A 25,079-nucleotide genomic window follows, 5' to 3' on the forward strand; every position below is an offset into this window, starting at 1 on the left:
GAATAAGAGCAAGTAGAAGGGAGACGGCATTGCCTGGAGATACGTTTCCGGCGCGAAGCTCAGGGTTAGTGGTATAAGATCAGGATACCACGTCGTATCCTTCAATCTCGCCTCGACCTTCTAGGTTTTCCTCGTCCTCATTGCGGTAATTATTGAACCGAGATTTCCAGAATAGAGAGAGCTCGAGCTGCGCTACACTTTGCTCTAGTGCATAGGTATCTATATTTTTCGTTTTTTAAATTTAAATTTCTGGTGAGTGAGAGAAAGGCCCCCCACTCATGCTTAGCGTACATACCAAATGTTTGGGATTATTTCGTTATACGAAATAACCTATAGCAATATCAATGCCCTCTGGCGTCGGCAAGGTTAACATGCTATGTATTGACAAACAGGGCCCGTTGCATAAGGTGCCAGGATACGGCTGCACGATCTACGCAACGCAGGACACACGAGACCAGGTCCGGCAAGAGCCCTCCTAATTGTAGCGGCTAACGAAGCTGAGAATAAAATCGCCATCGGTCTGGGAGAGACCTGTCTCAAAAGAACTGGAGTTGTTATCGTTCCCCCTCTCTGGAGGAATAACCGGTTGATAAAACTCCGGGCCGAACCTTCAAGGCCCTTAACCAAGTCCATTGATATACACCAGCCTCTTTGGATGGCCCTTTCATCTGTTATTTCGTATCTGTTATTGAACATTCAATTCGACATCGAAAGACAACGGAACGGGATCCCTCGTCCACCACTCCTGCACAAGAATTTCGCGTATCACCCACTGCCTTGCGCAACATTCGCGAAATACCTGCAAGTCCGACTAAAAGCCTTGCAGAGCCAGATCTTGGCGACTGTCACTAGTAGCTTCCCTCCTCTTTGTCGGACGACAGCAAGCCACCTTAAGCTCGAGAAAAGAAGAAAATTGGTCGAAAATCTGCCCCGAATAGAGGAACGAAAGGCTACAGGGAATGCTAAAGGTGGTTGCATCAAGAGGTGGAAAAGATACCCCGCTACCACCCAGCTACCACTCACTTACTCCTGCAAGTATCCTTTTTACTTGCCCATCTCCTCGTTCGCGTTCTGCAGTTTCCCCTCTCACGAACCGTGGAATAAGAAGGTTGTCTGCAAGATATAAGCAAGAGCGGAAGCTAGAATCCCTCCTTAAAATCTGTAGTTCCTTCGTTTTCCTGTTCCCGTTTCGACCAACCAGGTCCTTTTCCCCATTTGCAATCCCGACTTTTGGGCCGGCCTGGCCGTCGTACAGCGCAGCTCGCAGTCATCCACCAATCCGCTCGTTATATAAGTACTTATATACAAATCCGAACCTGGATTCGACAACTTGAAGGACGGATACTTGATATGAAAGTATATCGAAGTATCTTCTGAATTCCCTCCGTGGCCAACATTTGTGAAACCTTTTGCAAAAGCGATAAGATCTCGCAAAGAGATCCCTCGCATTGTTAATTTAATTATCTGGGGTTGAAAGCATTTAACATTTCGGTGACAAGAAATCTCTCGCTCAGGCTGCCGGATAACCCAAGACCCTTTTTTGTCCTGCCCAAAGAGAACAATACAGTCGAGAGATTAGTCCAATCAGATCAAATCTTCCGAGAATGGCTCACCTCCACCAACACCACCACCTCATTCACCACCACTCCTCCCACGAGCTCATACATTCTCCCCCTTCCTCAGTCTCATCGTCAGCGATGGCGTCGACTGTAAATCTGCCGCAACAGCAAGCGTCCCATGCGCACCAATTGCACCAACAAGCCTCCAATCCTCACCTTCAGAGACAGGAATCCACTTCGTCACTCCAGCAATTAACAATGCCAATCGGCTCCCCTCCGGATCACCTGCAGTATTCCGCTCAACAGAACGGCCGGCCAGTAGACCACAGACGGTTGTCTAGCGGAAACCAGCATACGTTAAGCGGATTATCCGCACTTCAGAATGGAGAAACGAATGGACTCCAAATAAATGGGGCAAACGGCCAGAGTCAACAGTTTGGCGGTCCAGTGCCACTCTTCGATCCTGCTCGAAGCCCCCCAAACAAAAGTACGATATCCCACTCATATCTGTGTTGCTTGCATCTTTTTTTCTACCATTTGAACATTGGAGAGACTTCCCCAGCTTCCAAGGATATTATTCCGATCTGGCAGGACCGTTGGTTAATTTGCAAACTGCCTTGATTCGTAGATCTCGCCCACGTCCCTTGTAAGTTCTTTCGGCAAAATCAATGTCAAGCCGGCAGATCCTGTCCTTTCTCTCATTCCATGGACCCGACGACGGAATCAGCTCCGTGCAAGTACTTTCAAAAGGTAAGGTGCATCCGAAGCGCCATTTTCGCCGCCAAAGCGCTGGCGTGTGAGCATTTCAAGGTCTAATGCCAAACGGGTTGAAATTAGGGTAACTGCAAGTTTGGAGCGAAATGCGCGAACGCTCACATTTTGCCTGACGGTCGACGAATCAACCGATCCAGTTTCAATAATGGCAACCAGATACCCCTTGGAGGTAGGATTGCGCCGGAATACAACAATCATGGCCCCCGTTCGTCCGCACTATCGATGAGCATTGTTCAGCATCCCTTTGCTATCAGCCAGGGTTTCGGCCAGTATGACGGCCCAGTGGAACAGCAGAACGGGTACGACATGGGTTACGGCCCTGGTGTAACCTACGACTCGACATTTGGCTCGCCACGAGAAGAAAATGGACTACCATTGTCACCATTGGGGACATCACATCGTACACTAGGTCCCCTAGATGCAGGGCTGCCGGCTTCCCTGGATAGCAATGGGATCTCGTATTTCGCCAAGTACGGACCGATTGCGGCGTCTGTTCCATCGAAGTTTGGCATGGAATCCCCACCAGCTTCGCTGCCCCAAAACTCGGCGCTTCAGTCCTTACGCCGATCGGCATATGCTGACGACGCTGAAAGCAACGAACCGTCTCGTTCGAGACGGTCGCCCCCCTTGCAGCCTGATGAGACTTCGTTCAGCCAGAGGCTCCTTCAAAGGAACCTCGGGCGCAACAAATTCACAATGTCCTCCAGCCTTCCCAGGCCTATTGGTCACATGATTTCTGACGATAGCCCATTTGACAACTCGGAGGGCGAGGATCTGGTGCCAGCATCCTTACTCGCTGATGTATTGGGTGAGCGTGGCAAAGAAATCAAGAACCGCAGGATGTCAAGGCCAGACCATGATGATGCTATCGTGGGATCATGGCACCGAAGGCACAACACGGCGCCAAACACCCCTGGTGAACCAACAAGCGCCGTGGGTTCTCCTGGTTCTAGGTTTGGACCCTTATTTTCACGACGAGGAAGGGACGAAGATTCACCTATATCCGCGATTGGCCATGTCGGTTCCCCTCTCCGCAACTCATACGCCCAAAAGCCAAGCCCTCCGTTCGGGCCTATTGGCCGGCCCCAGGAGCACATGGATGGCGGATCCTTCATTGCTTCCCCCACTAAACCTGGATTAAACCTTCCCCACCGCAGTCTGCTTTCCTCTACGGTCCCTCGAACGCCGTCGACCCAGATCCCTGATCGACGCGGTCCTCAAAGCTCTTCAATCGCTGAAGAAGATCTCTTTCAAATTGACGATGTTGTTGAAGCATCGTCCAAGAAAACAGGTCAGAACAATAGCAAAATCAGTGGTCTCGGCCTAGGCCTGCCGCCTCACGGCGATAGTTTGCATGGTCAATTCTTACATTTTTAAGTATATTAACGGTTGATATAGAAGACCAATATCTGATCCGCACCTGATCAGAGAGATGACAGAATATCTATTCTCCAATCAGTGCTTTCGAAAAAAATAACAGGTTATGCAAAGCGAGTTCGGAATATACCGCGGATTTAGCCTACAAAGTTTACGCCCACGCGCACGATTTTCCTTGGAGCCGTCTTTTCCCAGCCTGCAAGTTTATGACGATTCAGCCTCCCTTTGGGGCACACGGGCACTCGAGCACCTGTTTCCATTTTATTATCAATTTTTACTTAACGGATACTCATGAATAAGGAAAGACAAAAGTTTCATTTGGCTTCTCTTCTTCAAGGCTTTTCTGATATCTCATTTTTATTTTTATTTTTTGGAATCTTCCCCTCAAAAAAACGAAAATCTTTACCGGTTCTGGTGTTTTTGCGGATGTCCCTTCTTCGGTGAAGGACGGTTGCCTTCATACTTTCCTCCTGATCTTTATTTGCACCATACCCACTTTACAAAAGAATACATGCGCATTTTCAAATTTCTTTTGGAAACCCAAAAAATTGCACATTGAGGAGTGATATTGTTTTTTTTTTCTTGGTTGTTGCTGTTGTAGTTACTTGCATCCTGTTGCGGAGGTGTTCCCTTTTTCATTTTTCCCTAGCCCACTTCATTTTTTACTAAGTTTGGTGAATATAGATTTTATTCTGTATGTCTTGTCTATTGCTGTATGATTGATAGGAGATGTTTTCCTTTTCCGACCCCTTTTTCCTACCCTCTTTTCCTAACTACCCCAGGGATGTATAATGATGTCCATGTGATCTAGAAGTATCGTTTTTCACATATATTATGTATTCGCCCTCTCCCTATCTGCCATGTTTTGACCTGGTTCGAACATCAAAAAAAAATTCAACTATCTGTTTTCGTCATTTTCTCGTCATCTCCTTTGTGCAACCTAGCCCCATTCATCTACTACTTTTAAAAAAGACACCACCCTAATCTGTTAATGTATTACGATTTCCATCCCACCCCTCTCCAGCTCGCGCAATCGGCTCCTCCACTCAATCCAATCAACCTTTTATAAATTTCATTTATGTTGTCCGTTGGTATTTTCCTCCCTAATATTTGCCAAGTATGTCATTGACTTTATTTTTGCGTAATTAATCACTAAATTAACCTACTTCGTGTGTATTGTGTCAAGTTGGTTTTCAATTGTTTTGTCAAATGTTCTAGGGGCGCATTTTTGATACCGGTATACCTAGGCATGGCATGTATGTAGAACTTTTTGGAGAAGGGGTAGGATAGTGACTTTTCTACGCATGCTACTACAGCAAAAACTAACAAGGAAGTAATGAAATAATGTTCAGTACATCGATCTAGATCATGATCAAGCTGTCCGTTCCTATATGTATCAAGTTTCAACCTACGCAAGATGCGTCGGAGCGCGCGGATCCGGAGTATGCCGATTCCCGGTCCGATCAAGGCCTCTAGTTTATCAAGCAAGTAGCAGTTTAGCCTCAGATTTAGTCTTGCCTTTCTCTTTTAACTCAAATACCCATTATGGTATTATGTCTGTAAGGATAATATATACATTCATGCTTTTGACGCAAAAGCTTGTTTTGCGATAAAATAAAAAGTATCATGGTAAAGAAGGGAATCTCCAACTCTCCGTCATCAAATGTAATGTTTCAATAAGTAGCCATGCAACCCCCCCATTAACCCACCGTTTACAACTCATCCTTTGGCTTCTCAGTGTCAGCCACCTTCTCCTCTTTCTTCTCTTCAGAACTCTCCTCCTTAACCGCCTTCTCCTGCTCTCCCAAAGCCTCCTTCTGCACCAAAGCCTCCCTCATATTCTCGACACCCTTAGCCTGTACCTTCTTCGCCAACGCCGCAACTTCATCGTCATACTCCGTCCATTCTGGAATCTGTCTTCTAGCTCTATCGAGCTTCGGTTCCTTTGTCATAGGGTTATTGCAAAGATCGATGGTTTTGGCGGTCTTGAAGCTTTCATCGCTACACCAAGTTTCACACCATAGCCAGTCTTGAGGAAGTGAGAAGATGGGGAGTTGACGTTGCATGTTGTTTGGTAGATCTTGGTCGAGATTGGAGAGACTGTTGGGGTCGGCTGAGAGTTGGTGGTATTGTTGACGGAGACGGTCGCCTGCGGCGAGTTGGCGGAAGACTTTGAGGTCGACGACGAAGAGGGCGCTGGTTAATTGAGTACGGTTAGAGCTATGGTGATTGTGTATAGTGGGAAAGTGGTCATGCATACCTGATATGGTACTTCAGATTTCCCAACATCTGCTTCCAGTATCCTTGTTTCCAGAATCTATAACCTTCGATCTCAAGTCTGGAATCACACATAGGTGTGAATCCATAGACGGCTCCTTCCAAGTCGAGATCGACCAATTCCTTCAAATCGGTTCGTACGATCTGATCTGCATCGACAAAGATAATCTTGTCAAGGTTGAGAGGGAAAAGAACGTCCAAGAAAAGAATCTTGTAGCCCCAAATTTCTCGCTGCTTTTCTTTTTGTGCACGGAGCCAGTGAGGCCACTTGTAGGTCACAAGTTCATAGTCGAAGTTATATTCCTTGGCCATGACCGGTAGGAAGTCCTGGTTGAATAGTTAGCTAATAAGGTCCTATAGTAGATAGAAGCTGAGGGCTTATACCTTAAACGCCGGAGACAAGAAGTTCTCGATAAACCAAAACTTAACAGTATGTTTCGTATGCCTCATAACGCTGACCATCATGATATTCAAGAATCGCTCGTACAAATGTCCGCTAGCGACTGAGAAGATGTTGATCTCCGCGGGGGCCTTTGCGAGACCGGTTTCCTTCTTCTTACCAAGTCCCAGTTTCGCCAATAGTCCCTCCGCAAAGCCCGTGGCCTTCTCAACGGTGCTCTCAGTGGAACCTAGCGGTGCATGGACGTCGACTTTGTTGTAACCCTTGTTACGCTTAAGTCTTGGGAACAAAGTGACACCATTGAGACTCATAAGAGTGATATCCTTAACATCATCTTCTGCGTTGCTCGATGTGGTGAATCCAGAGATCCCAAGACTTTGGATGGAGAAGATATCGGATGAACGACCGGGCTTAAGACGGATTTGCCAGTGTCCCGGGTTGGATTTAAATTGGAAGTATCCGAGGTTAGACATGATAATAGTGTCCTGCATGACGGGGTTTTCCGGGGTCCCAAGTTCAAGTTGGGCCCCCGCGGAAGGTTCATTGAGTGTGGTATCGCGAGAGTGGCCCTCGATAAGAATGTTCTTTAGGACGTAGGTGGCGTTAAGGTCAGAAGTTCCGAAACGTTCCCTGAAAGTCTGGAGTTTGATGTTGTCAAGATCGTGGATGGTCTCGGAGGGGGTAACAAGCCATGATGGTGGGACATCCATACTAAGAGAGTAGAGAGTCTGGTCTGGGAGACCGATGAACTGGGCCTTTGGATCCAAGATATCTCCATTCTCGTCAAATTTAGGCTGAGAAGATAGGACATGACGGTAATACCGTTTGATAGGGACCTCACGAAGGTTATCGTTGGGGTTCAAGAAGGTATAGATACCAACTCCATCCATGGACATGAGGACGCGAAGTATTGGCGCCCACTTTTGTCCGACTTCACTAACTGGATCGAGGGAAACAACGAAGCGGAAGGTCGACCAGATTGGATCTCCGGCTGTGAGCACAGTCTTGCCTCTCTTCCATCCCATGGGCTTGTTGGTCCTGACCGTCATTCTACCACTGGAAAGACTAGTGTTTTCACCATCGAGCAACTCGGAAACGGTGGAAGTAAGTCGTGCCTTGTAGTTCGCGGCTCTAAGTCTCGGAAGGACATCTAAGGACTTTGCAGCGTTAAGAATTGGGGTGATTCTAGCCTTCAGTTCAACCCGGACGAGGGTTTCGATATCATCCTTGGTCCAACTAACTCCTTCTTCGAATGGGCCCACAAGTCTACCGTTGACAACAATGGCCCTCTGACCAGGTTTGACGCCGAACTTCCTTTCGACAACGGCAGCAGCCTCACTCCAGAATTTCTCAGCAGCAACCTTGTCTGGGAGAGCCCATCCCTCGGTCTTCGCATCTCCGCCGAAAACTTTTTGACCATTGACCTTGAGATCAATGTAATCTTTCTGTGGCTTGATTTCTTCAATGATCTTTTGGAGCAGGTCGTTGTTTCTGAGGACTTCGAGGTTCCCAACAAGAGAGTGTAGTAAAGCGGAAACAGTTTGAACATTCGTCTTTTCTCCTGTATTAGAGATGGCTGTGATGGAGATTCCGGGTCTGGAAGCCTGGAGCTTGGATGCTTCTGCTAGAAGGTTATATCCACTCTCCGTGTCAAAGTCTCCGATGACCCAAACGTCAGCTGACGAAGTTTCCTCTTCCTCAACAAGTTTTCCTGGAAAATGTGGTAGGTTTTCGAAGATTTCGGGGTTGGACTGGAAAAGATTGGCCAAGTTGATGAGTTGAACTTTTCCGTCTTCAGGGAAGATGGCAACATTCCTCTTGTGCAGTGGGTTATCAAGCAGGAAGTCTTGAATATTATCATTATCGGTGAGTGTACCCTTTTCAATGGCTTCTTGCATGCGTTTTACGTCCTTCGGCAAAGCCTCGGATAAAGTCCTGACCCATTCGTCACTAAAGAAGTCGACTATGCCGTTGACGACGAAGGGGTACGGTCGACTAGTAACACTGAACCTAGATTCCCAGTTTCCGGCTGCCCTTGCGTAAGCCTGGAATTCCTTCGATTCCATGACCGCGGAGAGGGAGACTTCCGGTGCACCTTCCACGCGAGTTCGACCCTTGATAGCATGGTGGACATACTCTGGAGCTGGGTATCTTACCCCGTGCTTGTCTGCTTCGAGGCCGTCTTTAATGTAGCTCACAGCGGTTTCTAAGTCGTAGGACTCGAGGAGAGCTCGGAAAATCCTAGAATTCGCGGAACCGAGATTGTTTCGTACGACTGGGACGATACCGATGGTTAGAGCGAGATCTCGTGTTACAAAAAAGTTGAGTCTCTCAGCGATCAGGGTCAAGTCTTCGCGATTGGAGAAGTCAAGCGGTAGGATAACAGTATGGATATTCTTTCTGACAGCTGCGAGTTGGCCGCCGTATTGAGGGATTAAGATTTCTTTAATAGAATCGGGCCAATTTTTGTATCTCTCGTCGATCGCGAGATCGTTAAGCCAGATAATGGCATTTTCTTCGCCTTCTTGCTCGCGGAAGTCGAATCGAGGCTCATCAGGTGTCATCTTTGCATTAGTGATGTTTTCATGAGCGAGAAGGTCAAGGGTTTCCTGTTGGTTCAACCCAAGGAGACGGATCTGGATTCCATGATGGCGCTCGCGCCGCATTATTTTGATAAGATTCGTTGCGGTAACTTCAGAGGGGTCTAGGGCCATTCCATTGAGGAACATGATATTGTAGCCAGGAGGTACGAACTTTTCTCGATTTTCGCTATGCTCTTCCATCCACTCGTTGAGAACACCTCCCATTGTACCGATGGTATGTGCATATTTTGGATAGTCAGATAGAATCTTCATAAGCATATCCGGAGGGAAGATTCCGCTCTTGGTAATGAAATTTGCTGTCTTGAAGCCAATATCTCCAACATTTGTCTGCGAGAGAGGGAGGAGATCCCTGAGATCTCTGACGGGGTCGTCTACATCTTCTAGATCCCAGAGAGGAAACCGTTTCTCTCCTGGTTTCAGGTTTTCTGGTGTCCTGAACTTATAGGTTGCAGAAGGCTTTGCTGATGATTCTGTAGAGGAGGCGTCAGAAGCAGATGCGCTACCTTCCTTCGCACCTCTGTCATCGATGACGAGATAATCTGTCTTCTTCAAGGAGAGTCCGACACCATATCCACTCAGTCCAACAGGTTTGGGATTCTTCAAAGAAGGAGACGGTTTATAGCGAACTTTGTAGGCAATCCCGGCTTTATCAGCAGCTGCAGTCATTTCCGAGTATGCCTGTGGGAATCCTTTGTCGATAATATCGATGTAGAACGTGACCAATCCCTTTCTAGTATCCTCTTTGTTCTGTCTGTCGAAAGCAATTGACTTAGAAGCAGAGCTCGATCCAGGCTTGACTTTGGAGATGTCTTCCGGATTACAGCTCTGCCTTTCTCCGTCGTCGAACCATACCGGGCAGCTCTTTCCTTTCGGGAATGTGACGCTATTCGAGTAGAATTGATATTGTGCTTCAATCCTAGGAGCTGTTTCTCGAAGGGAGATACAAAACTTCCAGGTAGGGATAAAACGGTGGTCTAATAGTTGCTGCTGTTCGACACGTTCAACCACAGTATCGTACATCTCCTTGTCTGAATCGGCAATATTGATCCCCCTAGTCTTGATGAGGTCGAGGAGCGTAAAATAGAACTCTGGTTCTTCGAGTCCAGCGCATTCTCTATTCAACTGTTAGAAAGAATAAATTCGCTGATTGGAAGCCAATCCAAACTTACAAGATCTCCAAAATATATGGACCTCCATTCCATGGTGTCTTTAGACTCAAATTGAGCCCCTCCCATTGCTTTACCGTTCCAGGTTCTTCGATATCCTGAGGTTGACTACGAGCATACACGCCCTGCAGAGATGCCAATGCCAGGACACCACTAAGCAGTACCCTTCGGCTGGATTGCTGGGTACGGAGTGTGGAGAACCACATTCTGCCCGCCTTATGCCTGAGACTTTTGTAACACAGTCTCGGTTTGGTGGTGAATTCGTGAATTCGGTGTAAGCGAGAAGTGTCCTGTTATCAGCAGCTTAAGCTTAAATCAATGTCGTTCGTCACCATATTAGCTCCGGAATCCCAATTAAATCTGATAGATGGATATCATGGAAGAAAGGTTGGCGAACGAGCATACCTGGGTACTTATCTACCGATGGAAGTTTGCATCGATGTCAACTGGAGGCCACCGTGGTCGCGTTTCGACAATCTGGCAACTTTGGCTTAGGATCACGGACGAAGTCTGCAGCCTGGTAGTGTAGTGTGTCTACCCCAGATGCGGGCGGATATGGTAATTACTTTTTCAACCGGGCCAATCAGCACCAATCTTCCGTGTGTAGCACTTCCGTGGTGTTTGTTAGTGATCATAAGAGCCCTCGTTATGAGAATCGGCTGCAGTATGATTAGATACACTGGCATGAAACGGACTAGATTTCGCCGCATGGAATGCCACTAGTCGCGGGTATGGGAATCCCAAAGGACCAAAACTTTAGTCACTTTGCACTTTGATACGGAAAAAAAAGGATATCTCCACTACACAAGTGGCTACCCGTTCACCGACCGATGATAAAATTTAAACAATATCATGTCATGATATCGATGCTGTAGTGTCGGGGCTTTACGGTGCAATGCCATCACAGCGACATCCCTTTTGCCAAGACTAGACAATTAACAGTGGGTACTGAGAAGATTTAGGTAGCCAACTGAAACGTTAGTTAACGGGCGAAAAAATCAGTAATGAAAGCAAATAACCTTTATTTCTCACGAAAGCACGGGTTATGGTTGGGTTTATACCGGTATTTGCAGAATATGAATCGTATTGACAGTGGGAATTCACTAGTGCTGAGAATTGCGCAGTTTTGAATGTGCCCAAGCAGCTCTGGTACCGATGATCTTGGCACTCTTGGCTATCTAAATTATCTATCACGTGAGGGCCGCAACACCTCAACGCATTGTAGTCTGGTGGAGCTCGATGCCAAGAAGAGGCCAGCCGAAGCTCGCGGCCACCAAACTGGCCGTTTTGTGTGGGAAAGCTGCAAAGTGTCCTCCTGAGCCTAGACGCACGTCAAAGCAAGCTATTACCGACGACAGCGACGCCGACGACGACGACGACCGGATCCAGCTGGCCACAACTGCATCCACTAGCATCTTCTCCGATACCAATTACTCGATCCCGAGACCCCATTTTCTTCGCTGGTTCCCGTCTTCGAATTGGGTTCGATTCGCTTCACTGTGTTGTGGGGATAGTTAGGAGGAGGATAGAGCTACCAATAGCGACAAGTCTCCCGAGGGAGGGAGCTGTACCATATTTCGACTTCATTTCAATAATCCGCGACCTGCTTCTCCAACATGCAGAGGTTAACTAAGGTTCGTCGGAGAATCAATTGCTTCAAAACAAGAATCGCAAGTGGGACGGCATGCTGACCGTTGGTCGTGACGTGTTTGGTTGATATATAGTTCGAGTCCAAGTCCTCAAGGGCGAAGGGTATCGCCTTCCATCCCAAGCGGTCAGTTGCTATATTCGAGGTCATCTTTATATTCCGTAGAAATGGGGGCTGACGCTACATATGTCGCAGACCATGGATCCTTGTCTCTCTCCATTCTTCAACCATCCAGCTCTGGGATTACCGAATGGGAACCCTTATCGACCGCTTCGAGGAACACGATGGTCCCGTCCGAGGTGTCGATTTCCATAAGACTCAGCCATTATTTGTGTCCGGTGGTGACGACTACAAGATTAAGGTGTGGAGTTATCAAACGAGAAGGTGCTTGTTCACTTTGAATGGACATCTTGATTACGTCCGTACTGTCTTTTTCCACCACGAATTGCCTTGGATTGTCAGCAGCAGTGACGACCAGACTATCAGAATATGGAACTGGCAAAACCGTAGCTTGAGTACGTTGGATCTGGGAGTCCCCTTCAAAAAAGGCGCGTTATTAGACCAGAGTGCTGACTGTTGCTAGTTTGCACCATGACTGGGCATAATCATTATACTATGTGCGCCCAGTTCCACCCTAAGGAAGACTTGATCGTCTCTGCATCTCTCGATCAGTCGGTCAGAGTCTGGGATATTTCGGGCCTTCGTAAGAAACATTCGGCCCCGACTTCCATGAGCTTCGAGGACCAGATGTCTCGGAACCAACAGCAGCAGGCCGATATGTTTGGTAATACCGATGCAGTGGTCAAGTTTGTTCTCGAGGGCCATGATCGGGGTGTTAATTGGGTCGCGTTTCACCCTACTCTGCCATTAATTGTTAGTGCAGGTGACGATAGACTCGTTAAGCTGTGGAGGATGAGTGGTACGTAGCCTCTATGTGAGATATCGAGATTATATTGCTAATTTTAGAGCAGACACAAAGGCGTGGGAGGTTGATACATGTAGAGGACACTTCCAGAACGCATCTGCCTGTCTTTTCCATCCTCATCAGGACCTTATCCTTTCCGTGGGTGAGGATAAGACGATTAGAGTATGGGATCTAAATAAGAGGTCGCTGGTGCAGACTTTCAAACGCGAGAATGACAGATACTGGGTCATTGCCGCCCATCCAGAAATCAATTTGTTTGCTGCAGGTCACGACAATGGTGTTATGGTTTTCAAGCTCGAGCGTGAACGACCGGCGTACAATTTGCATCAAAATAACTTGTTTTTCATTAATAAGGAGAAACATGTCCGAAGTTTTGATTTCACCAAGAATGCGGAGAGTTTATCGATGGTGAGCTTGAAGAAGCTTGGCAGCCCGTGGATCCCGCCAAGGACGCTGAGCTACAATCCTGCGGAACGTGCGGTTTTGGTTACATCTGCTGCTGATGGCGGCACCTACGAATTGATTCCTCTGCCTAAGGACGCCACTGGTGCTGTTGAGCCTACGGACTCGAAGCGTGGAACTGGAAATAGCGCCGTCTTTGTCGCTAGAAACAGGTTTGCCGTCTTTAGCAGCCAGAATCAACAAATCGATATCAAGGACCTCTCGAACAGCACAACGAAGACCATCAAGCCTCCAGTTTCGATCAATGATATCTATTTCGGCGGGACTGGCTGCTTACTTTTGTGTGCAGCTTCTTCTGTTATTCTATATGACATCCAGCAGAAGAAGACGTTGGCGGAGCTACCTGTTAGTGGCGTCAAATATGTTGTCTGGACTGCCGATGGAACACAAGCGGCCCTCCTTAGCAAGCACAACATTGTTATCGTGAATAAGAACCTTGAGCAGCTTAGCTCGCTGCATGAGACTATCAGGATCAAGAGTGCTGCTTGGGATGACTCTGGTGTTCTTCTTTACTCTACCCTCAATCACATCAAATATACTCTTCCTAACGGGTAAGTTTACAAAAAGCTTGGTCTCAAAGTATGGATTCTAACGGTTTTTTTTTTTAGTGACAATGGTATCATCAAAACGCTCGACCAAACTGTTTACCTCGTCAAGGTCAAGGGTAAATCCGTTTACTGCTTGGATAGAGCTGCTAAACCCCGTCAGATTCCTATCGACCCCACCGAATACCGCTTCAAACTCGCCTTAGTTAAGAGAAATTATGAGGAAATGCTCCATATCATCCGGAACTCCAACCTCGTCGGCCAGGCTATCATCTCCTACCTTCAGAAGAAGGGGTATCCCGAAATCGCTCTGCAATTCGTCCAAGACCCAGCTACCAAGTTCGAACTAGCGCTTGAATGTGGAAACCTTGAAGTCGCCGTTGAGATGTGCAAGGAACTCGATCGACCGCAACTCTGGACAAGATTGGGAACCGAAGCTCTCAACCAAGGAAATCACCAGGTTGTTGAGATGACATACCAGAAACTGAGGAACTTCGACAAGTTGAGTTTCTTGTACTTAATCACCGGAGATAACGAGAAACTCAAGCGTATGGGCAAGATCGCCGCACATCGAGGAGACTATATGTCTCGTTTCCAAAACTCCCTGTACCTTGGCGATGTGGCTGAGAGGATAGAGCTCTTCAAGGAGATCGATCTATACCCGCTCGCCTATGTCACCGCTAAGGCCGCTGGTCTCCAAGATGAAGCTCAAGAGATTCTCGATGCCACAGGGTTGACTGAAGAACAAATCAATCTTCCTTCCCCTGGAGTTGCTCTTGCTCCTCTGCATCCTGTCACTGAAACCTTCAAGGCAAACTGGCCTCTCAAGGCCACTTCTCTCTCATTTTTCGAAAAGGCAATTCTTGGCCAGCTTGAGGACCTGAAGATCGAAGACGAACCTGCCCCGGCAACCAATGGATTCGGCTTCGAAGAAGAGGATGCAGAAGGCGAAACTAGGAGATCTAATGGTAATCTCATGGAAATCGACGAGGAAGAAGTTGACACGGCCGGCTGGGACATAGGAGATGATGATCTCAATATTGAGGATGCCCCAGAAAGTTTTGTTGACGTCCAGGGTGGCGATGCTAGTGGCACAGGCGCCTCGGAAGCCGACAGCTGGGTCCGAAACAGTGGTATTGCTGCCGACCATGTTGCTGCCGGTTCCTTTGAGACAGCCATGCAACTTCTCAACCGCCAGGTTGGCGCAGTTAATTTCGCTCCTCTCAAGCCAAGGTTTATGGAGATCTATCAAGCTAGCAGGACGTATCTGCCTGCCACTGAGGGCCTTGAGCCATTGGTTAACTACATCAGGAGAAATCCTGATGTCACTGATGGAAGGAAGGTTTTGCCCTTCATTCCAAAGGACATCGAGACTATCCGCACTGGCGATTTGCAGAAGGGCTACGCGTCGATGAAGGCAAACAATCTGGCTGAAGGTGTTATTGCCTTCAGGAACGTTCTACACTCGATTCTGGTCACTGCTGTTACAAACAAAGAGGATGTTGAAGACGTAAGTATCTCATGCACCAATTTTAATTGAAGTTGATTTTAACAACACGGATCACAGGCAAAGCAAATGATCCAATCTGCGACAGAGTACATTACTGGCATGTCGATAGAGTTGGAACGAAGAGAGCTACCGGATACCCCCGAAAACATCAAACGCAATCTCGAACTAGCTGCTTACTTCACCAAACCGCAGCTAGAGGGTACACACAAAACTCTAGCATTGTTGGCCGCAATGAAGGCAGCCTATACCAAGAAGAACGTCCTTTTGGCTGGCCACTTCGCCAACAAGGTGCTCGAAATTGGAGGATCTGGCAAGATGCTTGAACAAGTATGTTTCAATTCTACATAGTTTGACAAAGTGAATATCAGCTAACGGATTTATCAACTATCTAGGCTCGCAAGATCAAGACCGCTAGCGAACGCAACGCTAGCGATGCCATCGAGATCGAGTACGATCAATATGCTGAATTCGATGTTTGCGCCGGAAGCCACACCCCCATCTACTCTGGCTCGCCGCTAGAACAGTGTCCCTTCGATGGCAGCAAGTACCATAGTTCGTGGAAGGGCAAAGTCTGCACTATTTGTGAAGTTTGCCAGATTGGTGCTCCGGCTAGTGGATTACGGCTTTTGGCTGGTTAGTTAGTTAGCTAGAGGTAGGCATGTGTATCAAGGGGATGTAGTGGTATTAGTAGAGCGGTGGTGAGATTATTTAGCAGGTATTCCGTTTTCTCGAGAGTAATCTTCTCTTTTTTCCTCTATTCAAACCCTTTTCATTTTTTTTTCTTCTTGTGAAACTTCCTTCTTTTTCTGCTTCTTATAATCTGCCGGCTTTCGTGGTGGCGGGGTTTGTAAGTTCTTAAACTTAAGCTTGGATGGCCATGCTGTTAGGGCTTTGGCGGGTGATAGGTGTGGAGGGTCTTTTGGGATCTTGGAAAAGTAGGGGAAGTAAAAGAATATATACTTTTTTCAAAATCTAGTACATAAATTACTGGTATGGAGAGTTGACAACGCAGTAACTATAAGCTGTTGCCGCAGAGTAAAAAAGTAAAGGATATAAGTTAACAATATACAAGTTCGGAGATTGAATGCTTCCTGTAGAGATGTCTTGGAAATCTGCGTGTAAGGGTATTTGTATCTCTTTACAGTAGCTCCTTCATAAAACCTCGAGATATTAAACGAGACCAGATATTAACGATACGTTCCAGCTACGAACGCCTCAGCACTTCCTGAGACGGCAGTAACCAACTCCCCCGTAGACAATACGATTTTTCCGTATCGAACCTCATTGTACACAGATCCAATCGTCTCCAGCTGAGCTGTGAGTCGCCGGAAAGCATGTGCTTTCGGCAAAGAATTTCCTTCCGGTATCAACTTCTTAGAAGCAAGATTTCCAGCGCATAAACCCCACATTCCCACCACCATCCCAAATGATACCGAAAGTGTCGAAGTTGTTACTCGATCCCAAGAATCCCCATACCCCCCAGTCTCGTAACCAAACTGTGCTGGTGTATCATAACCCCGTTCTTGTTTAGCCTTAAGTACTTTGTAATACTTTATCAAGGCCGCCCACTGGCACAAGCTACTATAGCTCTAGCCTCAAAGCACCGATCAACTTGCAAATCCGCCCTCTAAACCCTCCGGGTGAGAATAAGCGGAAACTAGGAAGGTTGAACCAGTTGTTTCCGTCTAGAAGAGATTCGATAAAGGTGATGTTTATTTTGTTGCTGGATATACAGACCCATCGTACAATATGGATGATTGCGTCTGCGAAGGCTCTTAGGGAGGGAGAGTAAATTCTGAGGATGATTGAGAGTATTAATTTGCTTTTTAGGGTGCCGAGGCTTTTAAGTATTATCACTTTGTCGCCCTCCTGAATCATTTAGGGGTTTGAGACAAGGTCGAAGAGTTAGAGAAAGTCCTAGGGCTGTATTTGGAGGAAAAATGCTACCCCAGTTGACGCAAAAGACCAAGATATAAGTAATAAAATATTGAATGACGATGAGTAATGCGAGTCCCCGATGATATAACCCCAATAAATTCTCGAGCGATAAAATCTGTCGTCCCAGTAGAGTACCTCGTATGATGACGCCAAACCAGCAAGTCCTATTCGAGTTCCAGTGCGGGTGAGCAGGAGGTATAGTGAAAGGATCCTCGCTCTATTCGGCCCCATAACGAAGTTTTAAGAGATTGAAATCCACCATCACCGTCGAGTATTCTTTGAATTTCTTCCGATGTAAAAGAATATCCATTCAAAAGCGACCACTTGACGATCCAAAGAAACTCTCCATCTGTAGCATTGATTGTTGTTCCCGCACCAACGGAAATGAACATTGCTACATATCCAGCGCTCTATAACTTTAATAAACCGACTTGATCGCCGCTTAGGAGGCGGTTAGCGCGATTATTCCGATAATGTACATCCAAACGCAGGCGAAGCCTATGCTAAAGCCCAGGTATTTGAGTATCCATTGGTAGGTGATTTGTGCGGGGACTCGGATGTAGGGAAGCCACCATTGATACGTTTCAGTGGATGCGTGGTAGTTCCACCATAGTAAAGAGAGAGTTGGGGGGTGTATTCTACTCCGTTTGGTATTGTTTTTCTGCTACCGAAAGCTAGTGAGAATATCATTTGGAGGGGTAATTCGATGATTGCGTAGTATCGATGAAAGTTTGATAGGGTCTGGTCTGCTATACGTGAACATCTAGGAGGGGCTGAGAGCAAGCTATATTTATTGATCTCACGGCAGCTTGCAATTGTTGGTTATATCCATGGATCCAATCCTAAAATTAAAACGAATTACTTCGCCGTTCACAAGCATGACTGGATAAGGTGCTGTATTGTTTTAGCAATGGCGCAGCTTTGTCTGATTGCATGGATGTATTGACGGGTTTCAAGTCGTCACTATATTTATTTCAATGTTGACAGTATCGCATTTGATGTGTACCTAAATGTTTAGGAAGCATGCATCTGTGCGACAAACCTAAACCCATGCTTCCTTTTGACTCCCCAGTGGGTAATCGTCATTACTTTACCTCGGTTCTATGTGTTGTGCGAAGACTTCGGGGATGGGGTCAGTGGTTCTCAATACCATTTTCGGTCATTCTGTGAAATATTCGGCCTGGGATATTCAGTGCGGTTAGCTAGTTTAGGATAAATTAGGTTACGTTACACAAGAGTTGGGAAGTTTTAGGCATGTAAGCTCCTTCGAGAGCTTTGTCCAATTCTAGTAGCCTTGTAATTCTATCTATGTACAAAATAGGTGGATGTGAAGCTAAGGGGGGTTATGTACAAGATTTCCCAGGCTGTCCGCGGAAGTGTGGGAAAGTATTTAGGCCAGAGTTTGGAGCGGATAACGGTAGTTACCTCAAGATCGAGATGGATCCCTCAATCACATCGGCCATCCTTCCACCCATCCTTCCACCGCTGCTTCCAAAGATTACAATCAAACTCCTGTTTCCCAAGTTTTCTATTTACTTCATTATGCGCCTTACACATCCACCGTCCAAAGTCCTCTTGAGTATCTAACTTCGGCGAGTTCTCCGGTTGCTTCATCCATGCTGTAAAATCGTCCGCGCAGACCCAACAGGGGTATACACGCCCCAATATTGATAAAAACGTTTGCATATCAGATTTTTGAGATTGGGTCGGTGTTTCAGGGTATGTTGCTGTTATGGAGTGAAGGAGGGTCCATGTGGAACGACCAAGTTGTTCAACATCCGGAGGACAATTGGAGCGGTCTGTGGGTGATGAGGCGATTGCAGCGGCCAGAGGAGACTTTGCCTTGCCACTGGTGAGCATGCGAGATAAGTTGGTCATATCGCGGGCTGAATTGCATGTACGACATCTAGAATATACTTAGACCCAAAAATACGAAATTTCGGGAGGAGTGTGATATTTTGTGTGTTGCGATGACTTACGGCTTTCCATCCGGGCCGAGAACGATGCCGGATTTTGAGATTGTTCCCCTGTGGGCCGAGGGTTGCGGAAGACGGGGACTCTCTGAAGACGACTGGGTATCGTCAGGGTCGGTAGCCGTCATCTCGGATAACCTATCGCTCTGAATATGCCTTTTCTACGCGACCTTTGAAGGAATGAGCGGAAGTACCCGCGTAGCTTAGAAATTAGAGCGTTTATGTCAGCGACACAAGCAAAATTTTACAACAGGAAGTTTTGTGTTGTCGACCCCTCGTACTCCCAGCGGCAGAGCCCTCTAGGTAGATTGAAATGGAAATCGATATACGATAGTGTGATAAATATTAAGCGGCCAATATTTATCTAGGTAGTTAATCCAATCTTCTTTATTATCCAGCGCCCGTAATTCTGTTCCCAGTTCAGCCTTGAAGTTCAGATAACCACGCACGTGAAGTTATCGAAAGTGTTGAGCATGTCGTCACACTGCCGCTGGTCAACAGGGGCCATTCTGGGAGCACAAACGTGCGGCAGGTGGGGTTGTATCGATCTATCAATGGCTGAGAAGCACAGATTTATATTTTTATTCCTAGATCGTGGTATTCGTTCTACATACCTCGGTAGATGCAGTATAGCTTTATTATAGTTCTACAAGGATAGCCTAACCTCATATGCACCCTGCTTACGGCCTGCGCCCTTCTAGGTCTGGGCCATTAGCGGCCGCGGCGGTTTACACTTCCAAGATAACAACGGTATGACCGTAGGGTATGAAGCTTGCAGGGATATGAGCCGGGGATGAATATAAATTGTGCTGCACTTGGTTCGATCTTGGACAGTCTTCACAGCTACGTACTGCAGACTTCTAGTTTAAAACCATAGTTTGTGTAACCACCGTCTTCAAGCCCCGCAATTGGCCTCCGGAAACGATAAACCCAGACAATCCTCGTCCCCTAAACCTAAGTTTTATCTGCACGATTGCTGCTAGCAAGAAAATGGCGGCGGCAGCAACATTAAGTCCGTCGGTTGTCGAGTCTGCGGCTGATTCTGGGCCATGGGCGGCCCTCAAAGGGAAAATAAAAACACATTACGACCTTCTATCCGAATACTATTATTCTCTGTGGTAAGATATTGTTAGTTTTCCGGCGAATTGACCGAGACAAACCAATGATATTGTCGTAATAGGGGTGAACATATTCACCACGGCTACTTCCTTGATGACCCGTCGGATTCCAAAGAGGCCGCCCAGCGCCGTCTCATTTCTTTGTTACTCGAGCGCTCAAATGTATCTGTCGGTTCAAGAGTCCTTGACGTCGGATGCGGGGTCGGGGGTACCTCCCGTCAATTAGCACGCGAGAACTCATGCAGTGTTACAGGAGTGACTATTAGCGGTAAGCAAGTCGAGATTGCAAAGCGACTATCCAACGACGAGGCTGCCAAGATCTCGAAAGGGTCACCCGATTCCGTAGAAAATGTAGGAGAAGAATGGATTCCTCTCTCACCTGGGAAGGTTCGGTTTATCGAACTAGATGCAGAGAAGATGGGCGAGTACTTCGACGGAACGGAGGGCAAGGAAGGCGATTACGATGCCGTTTGGATTTCCGAAGCTATGAGCCATTTGCCACATAAGCAACTATTCTTCGATAACGCTTTCAAGCTGTTGAAAAGTGGAGGAGCTGGAAAACTTGTAGTTGCGGATTGGTTTAAGGCCGAAGGTCTGAATGATAAGCAGATGGAAGACGATATCAAGCCTATCGAAGGTATGTCTGGAACTTTGTTAGCTTGCTTTCAAAAAATTAAAGAACTGACAAACTTTTGATATAACTAGCCGGCATGCTGCTGCCCCCACTATGCACCATGTCTGAATACGTCGAGCATGCCAAAAAGGCAGGCTTCAAAGTCTACTCAGAACCGTTTGATATTAGTGAAAACGTGAAGAAAACTTGGTAAGTCGTTCTTACTCTATATCGAACATGTTGTTTCGCAATACCAACCTCGCTACATGATGATAGGGACATCTCGCTATCGTTGATCCAGAACCCATCTCTTTGGATGTTGGCAATTGCGGCAGGAAGAGATATAATTTCGTTTCTGAGAGCATTCCAGGCGATGCGGCGAGGGTACAACAATAAAACTTTTAAATATGCGGTTATTGCTTTTGAGAAGGCTTGATGAAGTCGTTGTAAATTTGAAAATAAACTGTTGCAAGATTGGTCGTGCTGATAAAGCGAAAGAAATGAGCAAATCTTTTTATTGATGTCACGAACCTGAGGCTGGTACCTTCAAACTTCGACCCTCAGACTATTATATACACATGGAAAACTTTCTATAAGATTCCAACTGGAGGGGAAAACATTTCCTGCCGTCTGCCGTAGCTGCCCTGATGCCATCCGGACATCAGGGCTTCCGTGGCACCGAGACGAGCTATCCCATAAACTCTGCCGGATCGAAATACTGAAGTCTTTCATCCAAAAGTTTTTGACTGCTTGATTCTAGTCTGTATTTTTTTCACTTATAAAGGAAGCCCATACCTCCCATATATATATATATATTTTCTTTCCCTTTCATCCTTCTCTCCACCTCATCCTCCCTCTAGCATCACTAGCTCTCATTTCATTAACATTTTCTCTTCCCCACCCACGACGCGTCGACCTCCCCCTCCAGTGGATAAGCAGGACTCTTTTCTCAACTAGGGGGTCCTTGAGGCCCTGAAAATGTTTGGTCCAGCACCCGCCAAATCATCAGAAGGCCACCAACCCTTCAACGGCGGTCTTCTGGAGGCCGTTATTGGGCTCATTGTTACATCTGCTGCTCAAACAGACGTTGACGCCTGACCTGAAATCTGAACGACAAGACCCTACACTCGAATTAAAGCATAGATATGGTGTGGCGGGGGTATCTGCTGGTATCGTCATACAGGGGCTTACACACCTGAAGCCCATCATTTACTGCTTTTAGAAATGGCTTACAGATCCCATCTCTACGTCTGCATGACACACCCTTGTGGGGCACAAAGAGGAGAAAGGAGAAGTTTTGATTCTTGATGAGATGCTCATCAAACCGGTCCAAAATCCAAGAAACAACACCGCCACCGCCCCAAAACCTCTCTTCAAGAGCAACATGGAAGGCGCTGTGCTTCAGGAAGGTATACATAATATATTAAGACAGGGTTGAATTGGGACCCTGCTAAAGGGTATGAGGTTAGCATAGATTTTACCCTCTCGGCTATAAAGATGGCATTTCATGACAAGCCTACAAAACGAACGCTACACATATATCATGATTACCTATATCGAACGACTCAAGAAGAGTGTATGGTGGAGAAGGCAGGCGAGTCCTCGCATGGCTACCTACTATATCCCAATATATTAAAGGCGTTGAAGTTCTCTAGTGACGAGACTTTAGCTAGATATTACATCGAAATTAACAAGATAAGAAGCTGGTTAAGAAGACGAGGAAGAATCAAATGAACAAGAAAAATAAGAAGAAAAAGATGGTGATGATGAAGAATGCTGATATATCTAACCGCGCTATGACTTCTTGTCATTAAGATGCAGGATCGGTAGGATATTTAAAGCATTACGGTCATTAACTATAAATATACTTTACAACGAGATCCCTCGATGACCTTGTAGAATGTAGACTGACAATCTCAACTAAAAGATCAAGTCTATCAAAAACAAGGTTAAATACCTTCAACATGGATCAATAAATTCTATACCCGAAGAATTTCTTCAATAAATATGTCTTGTGGGCCTGAAAATCGAAGAATTAGTTTCCTTGGGAAGCATGGCTAGCTCACTACGGGTACTAAAATTGAAGTGCAGAGAAAGACGTTCCATAAAACCAAGTTATGCCCGTAGGGAAAAGTAATTTACAAACGCGTCGTGGAAATACTCTAGAGAGAGAGAACTAATATTAACCATATCATCTTCCCAGTGGACATACTCCTCCCTGCATGCTGCATTCCTTGTGCACTGCTAGCATCAATCAATATATCTCGACATCTTCTAGGACACACATACTATTTTCTCCGGCTTGGTCGGGAATAACACAATGTCTTCGCATGGAATAAGGCAGCAGGAGAGACTTATTCGAGCCTTCTCACAAGTATGGGACAGCCTTTTGAAGGGCACTCCAGGACACGGCACGGCCATGAGGCCTACCACTGAACTCGCAGTCGGGCACCTCGAAATATTTCATCTGAAACTCAGTACCTGCCATCGGAGAAGATGAAGATGACATGTGTAAGTTACGAAGTCACCTATAGCTCTATTCTAGAAAGCTAACATACTCCTTTGGCCAGGTGAGCCTGGTATGGGATACAGAAAAATGGATGGGTGACAAGATGCCAGAATATATGATGGATCGAGTCTTGATAAATGGTTGGGAAAATATGAAATGATCTGGTGCTTTGATGGTGTGTAATCGAAAGGTTTATCCTGGGCGGATATACAACCCGTCATCTAGCTACTTTATATTAACGAAATTCATGGCAGGAAACATCATGTCTAATCTCTCTTCCACTGCACGACGCATGATTACCCCAACGTATGTATCTGAGACCCGGCCAGATTCATATAACAGGGGAACATGCAAGAAATCCTACGACGCGGCGCGAATAACGGCACCAATACTTTGCTACCACTGCATCAAATATCTCACCAGCTTGCAAAAACCCCAGATTCACCTTCGGCGAGGTTGTGGAGAGAATGAAACCTCTTACCTACGAGGTAGAAACATATTTCTTTAACGACGAATCGATTACACCATCGAGCTCACCCCCCCGGGGGCTGCGAATCAACATCCCACGGGGGATACGCACCATGGCTCTGATACGTTGGGGGAAACGAGGACCAGATCCATCGATGTTGTTTGGTACGCCCCACGAACCTAAGCTGAAGCTACATGGTTCGGTTACCACAGCTGGCCTCCGGGGCTCTGGAAAAGAATGGTCGTCGTCAAGAGCTACCTTGGACATGTGCAGATGGTGGGAGAACCTGGATTCGAGGCTAGGGATGCAGGTCCCAGCCTATCCATGGCTCGTGGGAAAATCGTCTCGTCATCGAGCACATTGTCAGATATCTCCAAGAAGTTGTGGATATTATCAGCCTCCATACAATACATCGTCATGGAACTACTATCCTGGCTACTGTTCGATGTGGTTGGGTCCGCAAAAATGCAAAGCAATAGACATCTTGGATATTATCTGGCCTCGAGCCTAGATATCATCAACTTAAATACGTCCCCATAAAACTATCTATTACCCTAATCACTATTTAATGTAGTAGGGTTCGAGGAGATGAATGCCGAGCAAGCCATCTCCGACCTGAGAGGCTCTAGGGGGGAAGCACTACTCCAGCATTACACTAGCTTATTCTCATATCCACTCCTCGTTGAGTGCTGGTATATTCGTCCCCAAGATTGAGATCAAACAGAGCCCTAACACAATTGCGTGGTGGGCTGGCGTCTGGGTACAAGACCAAAGAAGTACACCAAGACATCAGAAAACGATGCCAATACAACTTCAAAGGCCTCCAAAAGGATAGCCATTGAACAGTCAAAGGACTAGTTCTCACCCCAAGGGCTCCGGCCCAGTCTCGTACCCAGACGCCGCAAATGGGGGCTCCGGTCTGACCTCGAAAACCCTCTCGAAAGATCCCTACCACCGATCTAGAGGCAACGACGAGTCAATTTTATCGCTAATGTCCCCGGTCGTAGGCCATGATAGATATCTATCTGGTCATCAAGCACCCCAGGAAATGAGGAAGTCATCGCCTTTAAGGGGTGGAAGAAGAAAGTTCCTCCGGGCACGACAGAAGGACCATTATCCATAAAATCCTCCGTGTATTTGGAAATTGGTACGACGTCTGGGCTCCGGTCCCGCACCTTCATTGTTGAAAGATACAACAAGGTGTTTGAGGAGA

General features: G+C 46.6%; 5 protein-coding genes across 5 annotated transcripts; 3 read left to right on the top strand and 2 right to left on the bottom strand.

Moving 5' to 3' along the window:
* Positions 1-1,697: 1,697 nt before the first annotated feature.
* DFL_000358 (uncharacterized protein) lies at positions 1,698-3,710 on the top strand (the record flags this gene model as incomplete). Its single annotated transcript, XM_067632538.1, has 3 exons — positions 1,698-2,046; positions 2,188-2,309; positions 2,397-3,710. 3 exons carry the CDS (start codon positions 1,698-1,700, stop codon positions 3,708-3,710), a joined length of 1,785 nt encoding a protein of 594 aa, XP_067494889.1.
* Positions 3,711-5,422: 1,712 nt separating this feature from the next.
* On the bottom strand, positions 5,423-10,362 carry DFL_000359 (uncharacterized protein; the record flags this gene model as incomplete). Its single annotated transcript, XM_067632549.1, has 4 exons — positions 5,423-5,906; positions 5,971-6,314; positions 6,372-10,104; positions 10,160-10,362. 4 exons carry the CDS (start codon positions 10,360-10,362, stop codon positions 5,423-5,425), a joined length of 4,764 nt encoding a protein of 1,587 aa, XP_067494890.1.
* Positions 10,363-11,772: 1,410 nt separating this feature from the next.
* DFL_000360 (uncharacterized protein) lies at positions 11,773-15,884 on the top strand (the record flags this gene model as incomplete). Its single annotated transcript, XM_067632561.1, has 8 exons — positions 11,773-11,790; positions 11,881-11,930; positions 12,000-12,319; positions 12,388-12,723; positions 12,776-13,742; positions 13,800-15,246; positions 15,304-15,573; positions 15,639-15,884. 8 exons carry the CDS (start codon positions 11,773-11,775, stop codon positions 15,882-15,884), a joined length of 3,654 nt encoding a protein of 1,217 aa, XP_067494891.1.
* Positions 15,885-18,630: 2,746 nt separating this feature from the next.
* Positions 18,631-19,285, bottom strand: DFL_000361 (uncharacterized protein; the record flags this gene model as incomplete). The annotated part of the gene is made up of 2 exons (XM_067632572.1): positions 18,631-19,090; positions 19,164-19,285. 2 exons carry the CDS (start codon positions 19,283-19,285, stop codon positions 18,631-18,633), a joined length of 582 nt encoding a protein of 193 aa, XP_067494892.1.
* An 862-nt stretch (positions 19,286-20,147) lies between these two features.
* DFL_000362 (uncharacterized protein) lies at positions 20,148-21,324 on the top strand (the record flags this gene model as incomplete). The annotated part of the gene is made up of 4 exons (XM_067632583.1): positions 20,148-20,275; positions 20,338-20,912; positions 20,981-21,098; positions 21,165-21,324. 4 exons carry the CDS (start codon positions 20,148-20,150, stop codon positions 21,322-21,324), a joined length of 981 nt encoding a protein of 326 aa, XP_067494893.1.
* Positions 21,325-25,079: the final 3,755 nt, after the last annotated feature.

This window comes from Arthrobotrys flagrans, assembly GCF_004000055.1.
Source record: "Arthrobotrys flagrans strain CBS H-5679 chromosome Unknown unitig_15, whole genome shotgun sequence".
Classification (NCBI taxonomy): Eukaryota; Fungi; Ascomycota; class Orbiliomycetes; order Orbiliales; family Orbiliaceae; genus Arthrobotrys; species Arthrobotrys flagrans.